The sequence below is a fragment of the Budorcas taxicolor genome, chromosome 16 (genome assembly GCF_023091745.1).
Source record: "Budorcas taxicolor isolate Tak-1 chromosome 16, Takin1.1, whole genome shotgun sequence".
In the NCBI taxonomy this organism is placed as follows: domain Eukaryota; kingdom Metazoa; phylum Chordata; class Mammalia; order Artiodactyla; family Bovidae; genus Budorcas; species Budorcas taxicolor.
Window position 1 is genome coordinate 23,663,385 of NC_068925.1, and position 16,177 is coordinate 23,679,561.

Sequence of the window (16,177 nt, forward strand, 5' to 3'; positions counted from 1 at the left end):
GGGAGAATTTAGGCTCTGAAGGAGTCCCCATACAGAGCTGAGGCAGGGTTTTGTCTCGCCCACTGGGAGCCCAGGGGACGATGCAGGAGGAGCCTTAGGTGAGGCCCAGAACGTGGCAGATCCTGGAAAGAGTGCAGTGTGCAAAAACCTTCATTCCTCCCAGATTCATGTCATAAAATGTTAATTCCCAGGCAATAATGCAGTATTAGTTAAAATCCCACAAAGGACTTTTAAAGGGGATTATTTGAAATTATTTTAAAATTTACTGAATATTGGATTACTATTTCTTAGAGAAAGAAGATTAGATACCTAAGAATAGGCAGGACAGGTTTTGAGAGACATGTGGTGGTGATGATAGGGAGAGGGGACCACCTGACTCAACCTCAGAATTTACTCTAAAACCATTGTGATGTAGTCAGTGTGATCCTAATACAGGAGTAGACCAGTAAATCAGTGGAACAAAACAGAGCCTTTCTCAACCAGAATTCTTCAGTGAGTCACAAAACAGTCATTTTCTCAGTTTTTGCCACGGATAGAACTATTACCATTCTAGATGCTTTGGAGAGAAGTCCATTCATTATATGTAGTTAATGTATTAGGCATTATGGTTTAGTTCTCTTATAGAACCTATGGCGAGAGATACTAGATTCTTCAGAACTATAATACGGCAGAGGTAAATTCTTGTAAAGGTGAACTTCACCGTTACGAGAAAAGGTGTTTTGTTTTTGTAGCAGTGCAGGCACAATTGGCACATAGGGGAGAAAATGAATTTCAACCCTTAGGTCACATCATACAGGAAATAAATTCCAGAAAAATTCAAAACTTAGATGTAAAAATGAAAGCAAAAATCTTAGAAGATAATCTTGGATTCTACCTGTAATAATGTCTGAATTGCAAATAAAATAAATCAGAATACCCCCAAATTTAATTTAAACTAATTTAGTTTAATTTAAAATTATACCTCTCAGAGTACATCAACTGTAAAGTCTTTGATTTGGCTTAAAAAAAGACACTTTATATACATTTGTCAATATGCAGAAATCTATTTGGAAAAAATACTTGGAATACAAATGAACAATATTTAGATGAATAGTATACAGAAACACTTTGAAACTAGTGAGAAAAAATCAAAATTCCAATAGGAAAAAATAGCCAATGATACGAATAAGTAATTCCTTCACGTAGAGTTGTGAAAAGGCAGCACTAATCTATAGTGGCTGTGTTGGAAGTGAATGGGGTTTGCTTGCAAGTGGACAGGATGGAATTTTCTAAAGTAAATAAAATATTCTGTATCACTATGGAAATACTTTGTCAAAAGTCTTTGAACTGTGTATCTAAAAGCTGTACACTTATATATGTAAATTATATCTCAGTAAAGTTGATTTTAAAGCTGTAGTTACTGCCTTTCAGTGGTAATGTTTTAAAGTATGTTACTATCGTAATTAAAGCTGTTGGGCCAAAAGATGTTCTCTGACTTTTCTTGTAGAAAGGTGAATTTTTATAGCCTTCATGGAAGCAACTCTGAAACCTCTATTAAGATAAAATTATCAGATTATACCTTGCAGTCCAGTAGGCCTGTTCCACAAACTCTGTTCCATAGAATAAAAGTCTAAGTACATAAAAACATGTATGCAAATATGTTTAATGCAGAACTGTCCTTAGTGGCTAAAACTTAGGTACCAAATAAATGCCCATTTGTAAGCAAATGGCTGATTAAATTATGGAGCATCTTAATTACAAGATACTATATAGCTATTTAAAAAAATGGGTAAGAACTACATCACATGAAAGGGTTTCCATGAGGTATTGTTAAAGGAGAAAAGTATAATGCACATAAGAAAACCAAATAGGCTTATTTCATTTTTGAAAAGCATATAGTGCTGTTAAAAAACAAATATAATGTAAAGAAACATCTTTTAATATATGTGTAGGAAAAACACTGAAGGATATATTCAAGAAGGTTGACATCGTTTGCCTAGTGTGAAGGGCAAGATATGTGAGGGGGTAGGAGAGGAGAAGAGGAATGGAGAGATAAGCAAAAACAACCAAAAAAAGTAGGACAGTCAACATTGAAGAAGTACACATGCAGACAAAGTATTCCATATTTGCAGCATTTCACATGTGTGCATAAATTAGGCCTCCATGGCTCAGTGGGTGAAGAATCCACCCGCAATGCCGGAGACACAGGAGGTGTGGGTTTGATCCCTGGAAAGGAAATGGTAACCCACTCCTGTATTCTTGCCTGAAAAATCCCATGGACAGAAGAGCCTGGTGGGCTATAGTCCACAGGGCTGCAAAGAGCTGGACATGCCGGATGCACAGGAGGTGCGGGTTTGATCCCTGGAAAGGAAATGGCAACCCACTCCTGTATTCTTGCCTGAAAAATCCCATGGACAGAAGAGCCTGGTGGGCTATAATCCACAGGGCTGCAAAGAGCTGGACAGCGCTTAAGCGACTGAGCACAGCACAGCATAAGCTAGGAGAGGATGTTAGGGTTTTATGTACTGGCATATAGATACTGGTAATATACATTCAAATTTTAGAAAGTGTGTTACAGAGTAAAGTTTTTAACAGTTATATTTTAGTAAGTGAAAGAATCTCTTCAGATGAGTTCTTGTTAAATCTGAGTCAGAGCAACTTTCTTGTTTCTAGCCTACTTTCACTTTCTCTGAGAAAGTTTCCAGAATATTTCTCTTGACTTTTAGGTTCCTCAAGTGGATATCGTTTTATTTTGGAGAGTTAAGACTAAAACAGAACAACAGTTGTATAGTTCTGTTTCCTTCTACACCACACCTTGATAGTATTAACTGGATGTTTCCCACAGTCAGATCTGTGTAGACTGCAGAGTTCTTTTGCTACCTTGGATGACAGACTGAAAATTGAATACCTCTAGCTCCTTGGGTTTACAGGGATTCCACTTGGCTTTTCACTAAAGAATATGCAAGGAAGCGCAGTCAGATCTCAGCTGGTGTCTTTTAGCCATCTATTTTTTTGTTCTGGCTATAAATTTTATGCTTTTATTTCACTAACTGGAGGTTGAGAATATATAGCTAATTTGAGATGGGGCTAACCCTTATGGCAGAAAGTGAAGAGGAACTAAGAAGTCTCTTGATGAAAGGGAAAGAGGAGAGTGAAAAAATTTGCTTCAGGCTCAACATTCAGAAAACGAAGATCATGGCATCTGGTTCCATCACTTCATGGAAATAGATGTGGAAACAGTGTCAGACTTTATTTTGGGGGGCTCCAAAATCACTGTAGATGGTGAATGCAGCCATGAAATTAAAAGACGCTTACTCCTTGGAAGGAAAGTTATGACCAATCTATATAGCATATGCAAAAGCAGAGACATTACTTTGCCAACAAAGGTCTGTCTAGTCAAGGCTATGGTTTTTCCAGTGGTCATGTATGGATGTGAGAGTTGGACTGGGAAGAAAACTGAGCACTGAAGAATTGATGCTTTTGAACTGTGGTGTTGGAGAAGACTCTTGAGAGTCCCTTGCACTGCAGGGAGATCCAACCAGTCCATCCTAAAGGAGATCAGTCCTGGGTGTTCATTGGAAGGACTGATGCTGAAGCTGAAAATCCAATACTTCAGCCACTTGATGTGGAGAGTTGACTCATTGGAAAAAGTCCTTGATGCTGGGAAGGATTGGGGGCAGGAGGAGAAGGGGATGACCAAGGATGAGATGGCTGGATGGCATCACCGACTCAATGGACATGAATTTGGGTGGACTCCGGGAGTTGGTGATGGACAGGGGGCCTTGACGTGCTGCGATCCATGGGGTCGCAAAGAGTCGGACATGACTGAGCAACTGAACTGAACTGAACTGAACTGAAAGCAATAGAAGTGTTGATCTAGAAGAAACCCTGCATCTGTGGTCAGCATTGCTTTAGATTTCTTTCAGATGATAGTGTATACTTCTGTCACTATTTGAGTTTTCTGTGGCCCTCTTACTTAGAACATAAAACCCATCTTTCACTGTCTCATAAATAGAAAGCAAGATTTGCTAAATGAAGATCTGTATCTTTTGTTGAACTGTTCTGTTCCTCATCTTTGAGAAACCTTTGGTTCTCCATGTGTGTGTCATATATGTGTGTGTGTGTATATATATATATATATATATATATATATCTCCCCATAAACCTCTCTGTGTTTGCTACAAGAGACTGAAAGAGTGTTTCAGTTCTCTTCATTTACCTTTACCAACATAGGACTTGTCACCAGACTGCTTAACCCCTATGTAATTGATTAAGACAGTATTTTAATACCTTGGGATACACATGCATGTGCACGCACACACACATACACACACACACACACACATACTTAAAAGAATCCAAAGCAAGATTCACTAATACTGTAGCCATCCTACCTGATATTTAAATGTAAAGCATCTTATGAGATCAATCTTATTCAACAGGACACCCAGCTCAGGGAATCTTATCACATAGAATGTTTTGTAAGTCCAACAAAGCACTCAATTTGAGACCTATATTGAGTGTTGCAGACAGTGTTGGGATATCTGTATGAAGAGCACTTCCAATGAATATATCCCATTAAATTCTTTCATTTCAAGGTTCCTGAGAAGATTTAAAAATAAAATAGCTCCAACTCCTGATTAAAGAAACAACCTGAAGACCCCTATTCTAAAGACAGTCTGCCTGGATGTAATCAAGAAACCTTTAAATTATTAACTCAGCTTTCAAACTTCTGTGCTACAAACTAACCATCGTTTAAAAGCACTTTGGTGAATCATATTTTCTGCTCTTGAGGCCTGACTTTTTGCATGGACAGCCATTATTTATTTAGCTATGAATGCTTAAATATTGATCCTTACACTTTTAAGGTATATCAAGGCAGAAGTTTAAAGGAATAGTAGCTGATTAATTAATCATTTAAATTGAGTGGAAAAAAATACCATGCACACACACTATACCAAATATAATTATCCTTTTTTCATTGGGACTTTCTGGAGAGTATGAAACTCAAAAGACGGAGAAACTATGGTGAACTGGCATTAATAATTGTTAATAGAACCGATGTAAGTATAGGAGAGTTAAGACACGCATGGGAATGTCTTTAGTATGAATTCTTTAGCTTTTAAAACATTAAAGAAATTGTAATTAATTCAAGGCACTAATATTTTAGAAATTAAAAAGGTCTTAATTTTTTTTTCTTTTTTCTTTTTTGGTTTTAAACAGGCCATATACTCCTTTGAAAGGAGGAATCTCCAATGTATGGTTTGACAGACTTAAAATATCAAATGACTGCCCAGAGCACCTTGAATCAATTGATGTAATGTGCCAGGTGCTTACACATTTGATTGATGATGAAGTAAAAACTGGCATCAAGAAGAACAGAATATTAGTAGGTAAGATTTTTAGATGTTGGCAATTTAAATATTTTGATTCACTTGTTTAATTCTATACTTTAAATTTTACTTGGAACATCATTTGGGAGCACTTTATATATCATATAAGACCTATTCATAGTTTCCCAGATAGCGCAGTGGTTAAAATCTACCTGCCACTGCAGGAGATGCAAGAGATGTGGGTTTCGTTTCTGGGTCGGGAAGGTTCCTAAAGGAGGAAATGACAACCCACTCCAGTATTCTTGCCTGGGAAATGCCATGGACAGGGGAGCCTGGTGGGCTAGAGTCTGCGGGCTTGCAAGAGTCAGCACGACTTAGTGACTAAACCACCACCGTCGTGTTGTAAGTAAGTTTAGAATGCACTTTGAAATCCTGTATAGACAGGATTTGAGCCCATTAATAAACTGCCTTTGTGTTTATCGAAGTACTAAGCTATTCATTGAGTTAAGAAGCAATGTGATATAATGGATGGAATCCATTCTTTTCTGTCTTGGCTTCAGTATTCACTTTGTTAGTTAAAAGCAACTGGCCCACCAGCCCAGTAACATCACCTTGCTGGGCCTTTGTTTCCTCATCGGTGTTTAACTGTGTTTCTGTGTTTAACACCATGTCACAGAGATGAATATAGAACATTATAGGAGTACTGTGAAGAACCTAGTAAAGGATACCAACTCATCTAGGGCATCATGAAACAGTTACAAGCTAGAACTCAAGATACATGAGTGTATAACGGATTCTGTCATTCGATCATTTAGCAAACATTTTCTAAGTACTGTGTGTCAGGCAATAAGTCAAATGCTCAGAGACACAGGTAAATACAACAGGATCTATGTGCCCCAATTGCTTACAACCAAGAAGAGACCATGAGGTACGTGTAATAACTGTCCTGCAAACTAGCCTCGACAAGCGCCCTAAAGCTGTATAACTGGCCGCTCTTCTAATGGAATGATCATGTATATTTATTTTTATTTCTCAGTACCCATTGCAATGCCCAGCACAGAACTGAATTTTTATAATCAGTGGCATGATCTGATCAGTAAACTGATGATTTAAGTAATTGGAATTTAGATGAAGAAGTCATAAGTATTTGGAGCTATTAGGGAACAATTTAAGAAAAAAGTGTCAAAGATATATGAGATTTTAAGATGTGCAAGTAAAATTTTAACTATTGTAGTATGGATATCTAGATATAGAGAGTGATATGAATGGTAAATAGAAGTAAAAAAAGTAGTGCTTGTTGTCTGACTGGACGTTAGATAATTTTAGCAGAAAGTTTATTGTGTGACTGAGCAATGCCTATTGATCTCATAGTTCGACTAACAGCTAGAAGAGCGTGGTGGCATAGTGACAAAAATAGTTCAAATCTGAAGTCCACCATTGCCTAGCTGGTTCATCACTTAATAACCTGCAATGATTTTCTGTTGCCCCATCTGTAAAGTGGGAATAATGATACAGTATCTATTTTACTGGGAGACTGAGTGAGTGAGTGAAGTTGCTCAGTGGTGTCTGACTTTTTGCGACCCTATGTACTGTAGCCTGCCAGGCTCCTCAATCCATGGGATTTTCCAGGCAAGAATACTGGAGTGGGTTGCCATTTGCTTCTCCCGGAGATCTTCCCAACCCAGGAATCAAACCCAGGTCTCCTGCATTGATTGCAGGCAGACTCCTTACCGTCTGAGCCACCAGGGAAGTCCCTTACTGGAAGATGATGTCTGTCAAATACTTGGCTGGTCTTACAATAAAATAAATTCTTTCTGAGTCCCCTTTTATCCTGTATTCTATAGGATAGTAGGATCCTGAAGTAATGCGATGACAGTGTGAGTAAGTAGAAAATACACTTACTACTCTTAATGTGCATGTGTTAAAGCATATATCACATTGAATTGTAACTGTTGATACTTACCTGCTTGTCTTTCCCCCATCCCTATTCTTTGCGCTTCCCCATATCCATCAGTTATTTCATCTTATCCATTTTTGAAAAGAGACTATGTACGGATTGTTTTAGGGTCAGAGAGTTGATAAGAATTTTGAATCTAGGTTTACTTCATTTTAAAGCCCATGATTCTTTTGTTTAACTGAATATTTGTATGAATATTTGTAAAACTCTTAATACATGCTGTCAAATTCTTTTCATGAAAACACTGTAGCTGTTGGTACTTCTCCCACCTTTATTAGAATATCCGTCTTATTATACCTTGCTGAATGACACTGTCTTGAAAAGTCTTTGCTAAAAATAAGTAAAAAGTGGCAATTAATTTACACTTAATATATTTTCCTTTTAATTCTGTTTGTTATGTTCTGACATGAGCAAGCTGTTTTTAGTTATCTGGTTTTTCCAAATAACATCTCAGATTAAGAAGTTATTCTAGAATTTGAGTAGAATATTCTTCTAGAATATTTAAGTAGATTCTCTACTGACTTTTCCATAATGTTTTTTAAATTTGTAATTCTTTGATTCATCTAGAATTTATTTTAGTTTCTTTCTACTATATCATGAAAGGTTTTAGTTATTTTCTGAAGTTCCAAGAAAACCTTGTTAAAAGATGATCTTATTTATTAAGCAGTCCGCAATGTGATCGATATTTATCATAGCTCCATTGAATTTTTAACAGCAAATTTCATTTTAGAAGAGTTATAAATGACTAAAGTATGAAATTTGAAATTTATTACAAAATATATATGTAATAGGAAATTTATATGCACTTATATGATTCTAAAATAATTGGGAAAGAGAAAAATTTCTTAGAATTTGTGAGGTGAGCCTATCAACTCCTATAAAGCCTCTTTCATAGCTTGAGATATGAAAGAGACACAGAAGTGTAGATTCAAGATTGCTTGTCTTTGTTACCTGTAAAGTTATTTAACCATTCAATGAAAATACATCTTGGAGGCATTTCTATAAAGTTAAGCATGTGTGTCAAAATATATGTGATTCTTAACCTTCTTTATTAAAACAAAACACCTGTTACTGCCTCCTTTTCGTATGCTGGATTCTTCACATGGGTTGGCTGTTGATGCTTAGAGAAATGGCATTCTAGTCCTATCAGATTTCCCTTGTAGTTATTATTATTTTTCTTTTTGTCTTATTGATCTGACTAAACTCTCAATTCACTTCAAAATGTGGTACATGAGGCAATATCGTTATGTATTTGAATGTTTGTACATGCATTTCCCAAGTTATAAATATCATAATTGCAAACACACTAATGGAGCTGACAGCAGTTTAACATGGTTAAGAACTTGGGCTGTGCACTCAAACTGCAAGTTTCTAATCCTAGTGGGTATGTGTCCTTAACCTCTGGGCTTGGGCGATAATAATAGAACTTAGAGAGTTGTGATAATTTAATTAATCAATCCCGGTGAAGGGCTTAGAAACATGCCTGGCGTGTGGGGATGATGCCGTTAGCCACTCTCTATCCCACCTGCCCTGCTGTCTGTCCACGCAGCAGGAAGCCTGTCCTGGGCCGCTGCTGCCGTTGGGAGACTCTCAAGGAGCTCCGTATCCCTTCCCTACCAGCTGTTTTCTTTCCCTAATGGTATACATGCTGATTTTCATTGCTCATAGAGTGTTTAAGATTTTTAAATGCTATTTTTAACATTTTAATCAAGGAGGTATTCAATGAGAAGTCAAAGAAAAGTGCATTTGAGATGCTGAGTCATTTTTATTAAAAGAACAATGCATTTGAGATACAGGAAACACATTTTTAATGAATTCTAAGAGAAAAAACTTGAAAATTAAAGGATTAAAAAGGAAAACATGAGATAATAAGTACAAAATTATTACTCTTATTAATTTTGTTTAGTATGTGATAAAATTTCAGATTTAATATCATATACTGTGTCCTCATGGAACCCTTGTCTCTGAGATTGTGGTTTCAACCAGTATAGTTTTGTAAACAAAACTATTCTCTATATTTGAATAATTGGCTGCCCATTCTTTTTTTTCTGGTTTTATTTTAATTAGTGATATTTTATTATATTAAACTTAGTTTAAAAACAATGTTTTTATGGTATATGATATACCCCTTTTCCAGTAGTTTACACAGCTTGCTGCTGCTGCTAAGTCACTTCAGTCGTGTCCGATTCTGTGCAACCCCATAGACGGCAGCCCACCAGGCTCCCCCGTCCCTGGGATTCTCCAGGCAAGAACACCGGAGTAGGTTGCCATTTCCTTCTCCAGTGCATGAAAGTGAAAAGTGAAAGTGAAGTTGCTCAGTCGTGTCCGACTCTTAGCGACCCCATGGACTGCAGCCCACCAGGCTCCTCCGTCCATGGGATTTTCCAGGCAAGAGTACTGGAGTGGGGTGCCATTGCCTTCTCCGTTACACAGCTTAGTCAGGTCAAAAATGATGCTTCTCATACTAAATTTAATTTCCAAATTATTCATAGAACTTTTAAGTGCTGGAGTACCCAAAAAAAAAAAACTATCAAAAGCTTTACATTATAATGAGGGAGATAACAAAGTGTTTTATACTTTCCAAGTATTATTATAAAAGTATTTACAAGGTATATAGTGTGAACAGTGAAGAATGAACATAACAGATTTTGCGGGGGGGTGGGCAGCTGAAAACTGCTTTCTAGAAGAGATAATTTCCAACTGAGTTTTAAAGAATGAATGAGAATATGGCTGGTAAACAAGAAGGGAAACATTCCTGAAAGAAAACAAGGGACATACTAAAATGTCTCAGGAACTACTGGTTTGGTGTACAGTTCAACTGCTAGGATTATTGAATTACATACAGAGAATGAGTCAGTCGGATGAGCATTTTAAAAGGAATACACTGACAACACTGTGGAGGCTGAAGGCCAGGGGAAGAGGCAGTGGATCCAGTAGAATGAGGGACCAACACACACAGTGTTTCAAGACTTTGGAAAGACAAGGCGGTAAGGTTACACTTAGGGTCCCTGCACTCAACTGTAGGTTTTAGCTGAGAAAAGAAATTCTTTGTTTGCTTATTTTCATCAATGGGAATATATTTCTTTCTTAATGGAAAGAATAAACTTTGGTTCGATAGGAGGATCTGGGCCAAATCTTTAAATGTGCTCCTTAGAGACACTCATGAATCCTCAGCCTGTACATTAAGAATATCAGATATAAGAAAGTGTATTTTTATATATTTATACCACACATAATTCTTCAGAGTGTGTGGTAAAAATTAGGGGAAACACAAGCAGTAATTAGTGACTTTTAAATTACTTTCTGAATTTGGTATCATAGCTGTTCCTGGATTTAGGAAACCTGGATTCAGATCCTGCATTCTGAGAAAATTATTAAAATACAGTTTAACACTAAAAAGTATTTAAATTATACATATTTTCATATAGTATCTTTCTTGATCCTTCTAATAGGTAAGATAGAAAAAGATTACTCACCCTTCAGATAAGAAGAAAGTAAAATTCAAAGAGATTACTGGCTAAAATGGAGTTGGGACTAGAACCCAGATCTATTGACTTAGTCAGAAACTTTGTCCCATAATGAGATTCCTTTTTTAGCCACTAGGTGGTGATAATTTGTTGTTAAGAGAAAATTGACATAATTTAGGTCTAATTTTGATCTGGGATGTATAGAATCTGACAAATGATAATGACCAGATTATAAAAATTTTAATAATATGAGTGTATTAGCAGAATTGAAGCATGGATAATCATGTGCTTCTGGAATTACACCTAAATACTTCACATGGATGCTGTAAATACCCATCATGAGGAAAGTGGTTAAGGGAATAATGGTTAGTTAATACAACTGAATGTTATGTAACTGATATATACTGTATATACACATTTAGAAGGCACTTGGTATATTTAGTATGTGCTCAATGAATAAAAGAAAATAATTATAGAATTTCATAACTGTTTAAAGACATTCAAATCAGTATTACAAGAAAGTAAGGTATAAAATTGTACATATAGAGTGAGTTTAACTGCTAAAAGAAATTTTTAGAACATGTCAGAGTTATATATGAGTAGTGATATTTTGGGTAACCCACTTTTTTTATTTTTGTAAGACAGAAACACTTTATTCAGTGGACATGTATTAGCATATTAATTTAAAAAAAATTAAAATGAAGGGATGGTTGCAGTTACCAAGATGAAACCTAGCTCTACAGTTTCCAGGCTCACTTTCCTGACATTATATATGTTTCTTCTGAAGATCTTAGAGATAAAACTGGAAAGTGATAGCATCTTTCTACCTTCTTTCAACATATATATATGTCTTAAATAACTTGCATTTCTTCAACAACAATCACCACAACTTTTAAAACTTGGGATTGCTGTTTTAATAGCTTTCCACAGAAGATGATAAATACTCTATTTATCCTATAAACTTTATATAAGAGAAAATATACAAATATGGTTGGCATAATTTATATGTTCCCAAATTTTTGAAACTTTATCACAATTCAGTCTGAAGAATAATTATATATAAATCAAATGGGAAAATTGTTGAAATTTGAATGTAGGGTGGATTTTATTGCATTTTAAAAATCCTATTCAACTGATGATAAATGTGAATTGTAAGTTCCCCATCCCCTTGCCCCCAACTTTGTTTTCAGATAGATTAGCTTGGTTTTCCCAGTGTAGTTTTTATACATTGTTACTGTTTTATTTCATTTAAAGAGTTCATAAAAGCTAGGTTTATTATTTTTTAACATGTCTTATTCAGCCTGTTAATCTTAAATGTATGTTGAAATGTTAACTCTTGACATTTTAATACTTTGCCAGCAACTATAAATATACATTATAAGTCTTACCTACAATGAGTTTTCTATTTGGTATTTACTCATTGAACAGTATATTTTATATTGCATTTTAGACACTTAGATGGAAAATGAATTCAAATAACTAGTCCTTTGTGTTAAATTTTCTTCTCTCAGAAGGAAAAAATGTATAAAGTCCCTTTTCGTACTGGTGTCCACAATGTTAAAGGTGACTGTATTGTCAGAGGTCACTGGTGAGGAATTGCAGACTGCCTCACAAGATTATAAATGGATAAGGGACTTAGATTGAATCTTAAAATAATAAATTTTCAGTGAGTACATTTTTCTTCATTATAAATTATGAGAATTGAACTTGAGGTTAAATGTCTTTGGATGCCTTTGTTGAAAGTGACATTTCATATGTGAGAAAGTGTTTTCTTTTTAGTTTTTGTTGTTATTGCTGTTAGATTGGACCCATCAAGGAACTCTGAAATCACATAAAGTGATTAGTTAATAAAAATGAAGTGATGGGCTGATTGCATTTAAGGTGTAAAATTTTCTCAGTAGGTGTGCTTTTATAATAATTTTTAAATATACTTTGGCTTACCAACCTATTTTTGTTCACATTTTGTCTTTGTATGACTTTTTTAAGATCTTTACCACTTTAGATTTAAATATCAAATTTAATTATCTTAGCTACATTATTTTCTTAATGAAACATTAGTTTCATTTTTGCTCAGTTTATGAATTTTGAAGCTTTTTTTCTAATCATTGGTATGCAGCTTAGGTTATCTAGAACGTCATTGTCCAATAGCATAGCCCCTAGCCACATGTGAGTATTTAAACTCCAAATCTAACTAGGTAAAATTAAATTAACATTTAGTTCCTCAGTCACACTAGTCACATTCAATATTTTGCTTAGGTGCATTTGGCAAAAGTATTATTTACGCTCTTGAATTTCTCCAAAAATAAAAACTGTGTTCCTACAGGCTTACTTTCTATAACATGTGGATTTCTTTTAAATCATGAGATGTCTTTTAATTCTCAGTCAAGCTAGGGAATATCACACTACATCTCTAAGTCAGGCCACTCTTCTCTGCTGTGTCATGTCCTGTCCCCATCTCCGCATTTTGTGATGTGTCTCTTTTCTCCTCGAAAAGAAGGATCCATGTGTTTTAATTTGTATATCTCCAGTGACTAGTGTCACTCTAGTGACAGTGATTGGCTCATAAAAGACAATATAATTTTGTTAAGTGAATAAATTTTTTCCAAGCTTTTTTAAAAGTACGTATATGTTTTAATTGTACCATCACAAGTTAGTTTCCAAAATAAAATGATAATACAAAGATATTTTAACTAGCTCACCAAATTTTTGATCATCCTTCCTAATTCAAAGATCACTAAGCATATATGAAAAACTCTAGCTTATAGTTTGGCAACTAAGACAAAAAGGTGCATGTTATTAATTGTAGTGTGAGTACTCCTATAAGTATAAACAAAATATAAGTAGACATTAGACGTTTAAGTAAATAACACTTGTATTAAGTCTCATATATTTTGAATTACGATAAATATTTTTACTTGTTGACCAAGATTTATTTCTTTGTGCAATTCTAGTTCCTTTTATAACAAATTATCTTACTAGTGATGATGTAGATGGAATAGTGTTATTTACTCATGGCAGGTCTTTTTCCGTAAGATCTAAAGTAGACTAAATTTTTCTTTTGCATTGTATCCCTTTTAGGTCTCCAGATATTTATGGAAGATTGGCATAGCTATATCTTGTTCCAAATTACCGTTATTCTGATTTTACTGACAAGTGAATTTTTGCTTCTTTTAGGAGGATTTTCTATGGGAGGGTGCATGGCAATGCATTTAGCATATAGAAATCATCAAGATGTGGCGGGAGTATTTGCTCTTTCTAGTTTTCTGAATAAAACATCTGCTGTTTACCAGGTAAGTTTCAGATTTTAAAGGCAAAACAGAAGAAAAAAAATGAGACATTCACACACTGAAACTAAAACAACATTGATAATTACACAGTAACGGTTGCTTCACAGAGCATTCCTGGGAATTCATGGGCGAATTAGCTGTATTGATTAATTCCAGCTGGTCATTCTTGTGTAAGAAATGCCTTGTACAAAGAATATTGTTAATCAAAATCTCAAAGGGGAAAGGATAAAAAGTATGTATATAATATATATGCATCCTGTATACATATTAAAAACATAGATGATTTTAGCTAGGTTTGCTAATTATGACTTAATCAAACCAAAGAATAAGTTACATGGCTGACACCTATTTTGCAGCATTATTCCCAATTTATGAATGGAAGGTAATAGTGATAAGCCTCATTACCAGGAGTAGAACCAGCAGGTACAGAAACGAGAACAAGAATGCCATTTTTCCCTTGTGTTCCTCCCTCTCTCCACTCTTATGTGAAAAGGGTTGTCTTGCCAAGACACAAGGTTTCTTCAGGAAATGCTTTGCCTGTTTTTGGAACAGCCCTCTTTGGCGTAAATGCAGGTCCCACACAACTGCAGTTCCTGTAGTGCTATCAACCAGCCAAGCTCCTGAGCTTAGTCCATCAATATATACCTCGGACATCACCGCCACTACTGCTTTTTCCCCTTTAAATATTGAAGCTTTGGTTAAATTGAAATTTTTCTGCCCTCCCTGACTTCCAAGAATATATACTGTCCTTAAATGAATTTCTTAAACTTCTCCATGTTTATATCCTCTTCTCTAGGCTCTTCAGAAAAGTGACGGTGTTCTTCCTGAGTTATTTCAGTGTCACGGTACTGCAGATGAGTTAGTTCTGCATTCTTGGGGTGAAGAGACAAATTCAATGTTAAAATCTCTAGGAGTGAGCACGAAGTTTCATAGTTTCCCAGGTGTTTACCATGAGTTAAGCAAAGAGGAGCTAGAGAAACTAAAGTCATGGATTCTTACAAAGCTACCGGACTAAATCAAGATTGATGTGTTAATATACAAGTAATGTCTTTATGAAAAGTGTTTTTTACTGTCTAGTTCTGATTTGATGAATAATTATTAAAATATTAAGAAATAGCAACAGTTTACTTACTTGTTTTTGACATACTGAGCACCATAGATAGGAGTGCAATCTTATTAATGGTCAACATTAATTTAGGCAAACATCTGTGTATTATTTGTCAAATTCTTTGTAAATATTTGGAGGCCTTGTAAGTAATTGAATATTGAAATTTTACAATAATTAAACTAGCTTAACAGCAATGCGAAATCACGAAAAGATTTTAGCATGATATTATTTTCATCATTTTCTTTAAATTGCCTTTTTTAAAATATATTTATGTATGTATTCACATTAATTTTATTTTTGAAAGAATTACAGTGTGTGTGTGCTCAGTTGATCAGTTGTGTCCAACTCTTTGTCATGCTTATGGGATTCTCCAGGCAAGAATACTGAAGTGAGTTGCTGTTTCTTCCTCCAGGGGATCTTCCCAACCCAGGGATCGAACCCGTAGCTCCTGCGTTGGCAGGCAGATTTTTTACCACTGAGCCAACAGGGAACCCCAAATAACATTGTACCCCATGTTTACAAAGTGGTTTCCCATTATCTCACCTGATCATCGCAGAACTTGATGAAGTAAACAGAACCAGTTGTTACTGGTATTTGATAATAGTGATAGAAGGAATACAGACTTTCCCAAAGCCTCAAGAGCAAAGACTAAAATCCAGGCTGTCTGGTCTCAGCAGAGCTCCCCTTCTGTGAACCCAGACTGCTGCTCTGCTCCAGGCCTAGGGTTCCAGTCGCTCTCCAGATCCTAGTCAGCACTCAGTATGGCCAGTCCTTTTCAAAGATTTTGTCCATTCTAGTGGGTATATAGTATAACACTTTGTGTTTCTAATTTGCTTTTTCTTAAAGCAATTTTTATATGCTCATTTGCAATCTGTATAAATTGTTTGATGATATCTTTGTTCAAATCTTTCATGTGAGTTCTGTTAGGCTGTTTTTCTTATTGCATTGTAAGAGCTGTTTATATATGCTGGATAAAAATCCTTTGTTAGATAGATGTTTTACCAATATTTTCTTAATTCATGGCTTGCCTTATTTAGAGTGTAATT

General features: G+C 35.4%; 1 protein-coding gene across 1 annotated transcript in view; it reads left to right on the top strand.

The window, feature by feature from the left end:
• LYPLAL1 (lysophospholipase like 1) overlaps positions 1-15,082 on the top strand; it is a 28,676-nt gene extending 13,594 nt beyond the window's left edge. Inside the window, exons 3-5 of the mRNA XM_052654075.1 lie at positions 5,203-5,372; positions 13,911-14,026; positions 14,820-15,082. Of these exons, the coding sequence (XP_052510035.1) occupies positions 5,203-5,372; positions 13,911-14,026; positions 14,820-15,038 (505 nt within the window). The 3' untranslated portion in view covers positions 15,039-15,082. The remainder of the gene's footprint in view (positions 1-5,202; positions 5,373-13,910; positions 14,027-14,819) is intronic.
• Positions 15,083-16,177: the final 1,095 nt, after the last annotated feature.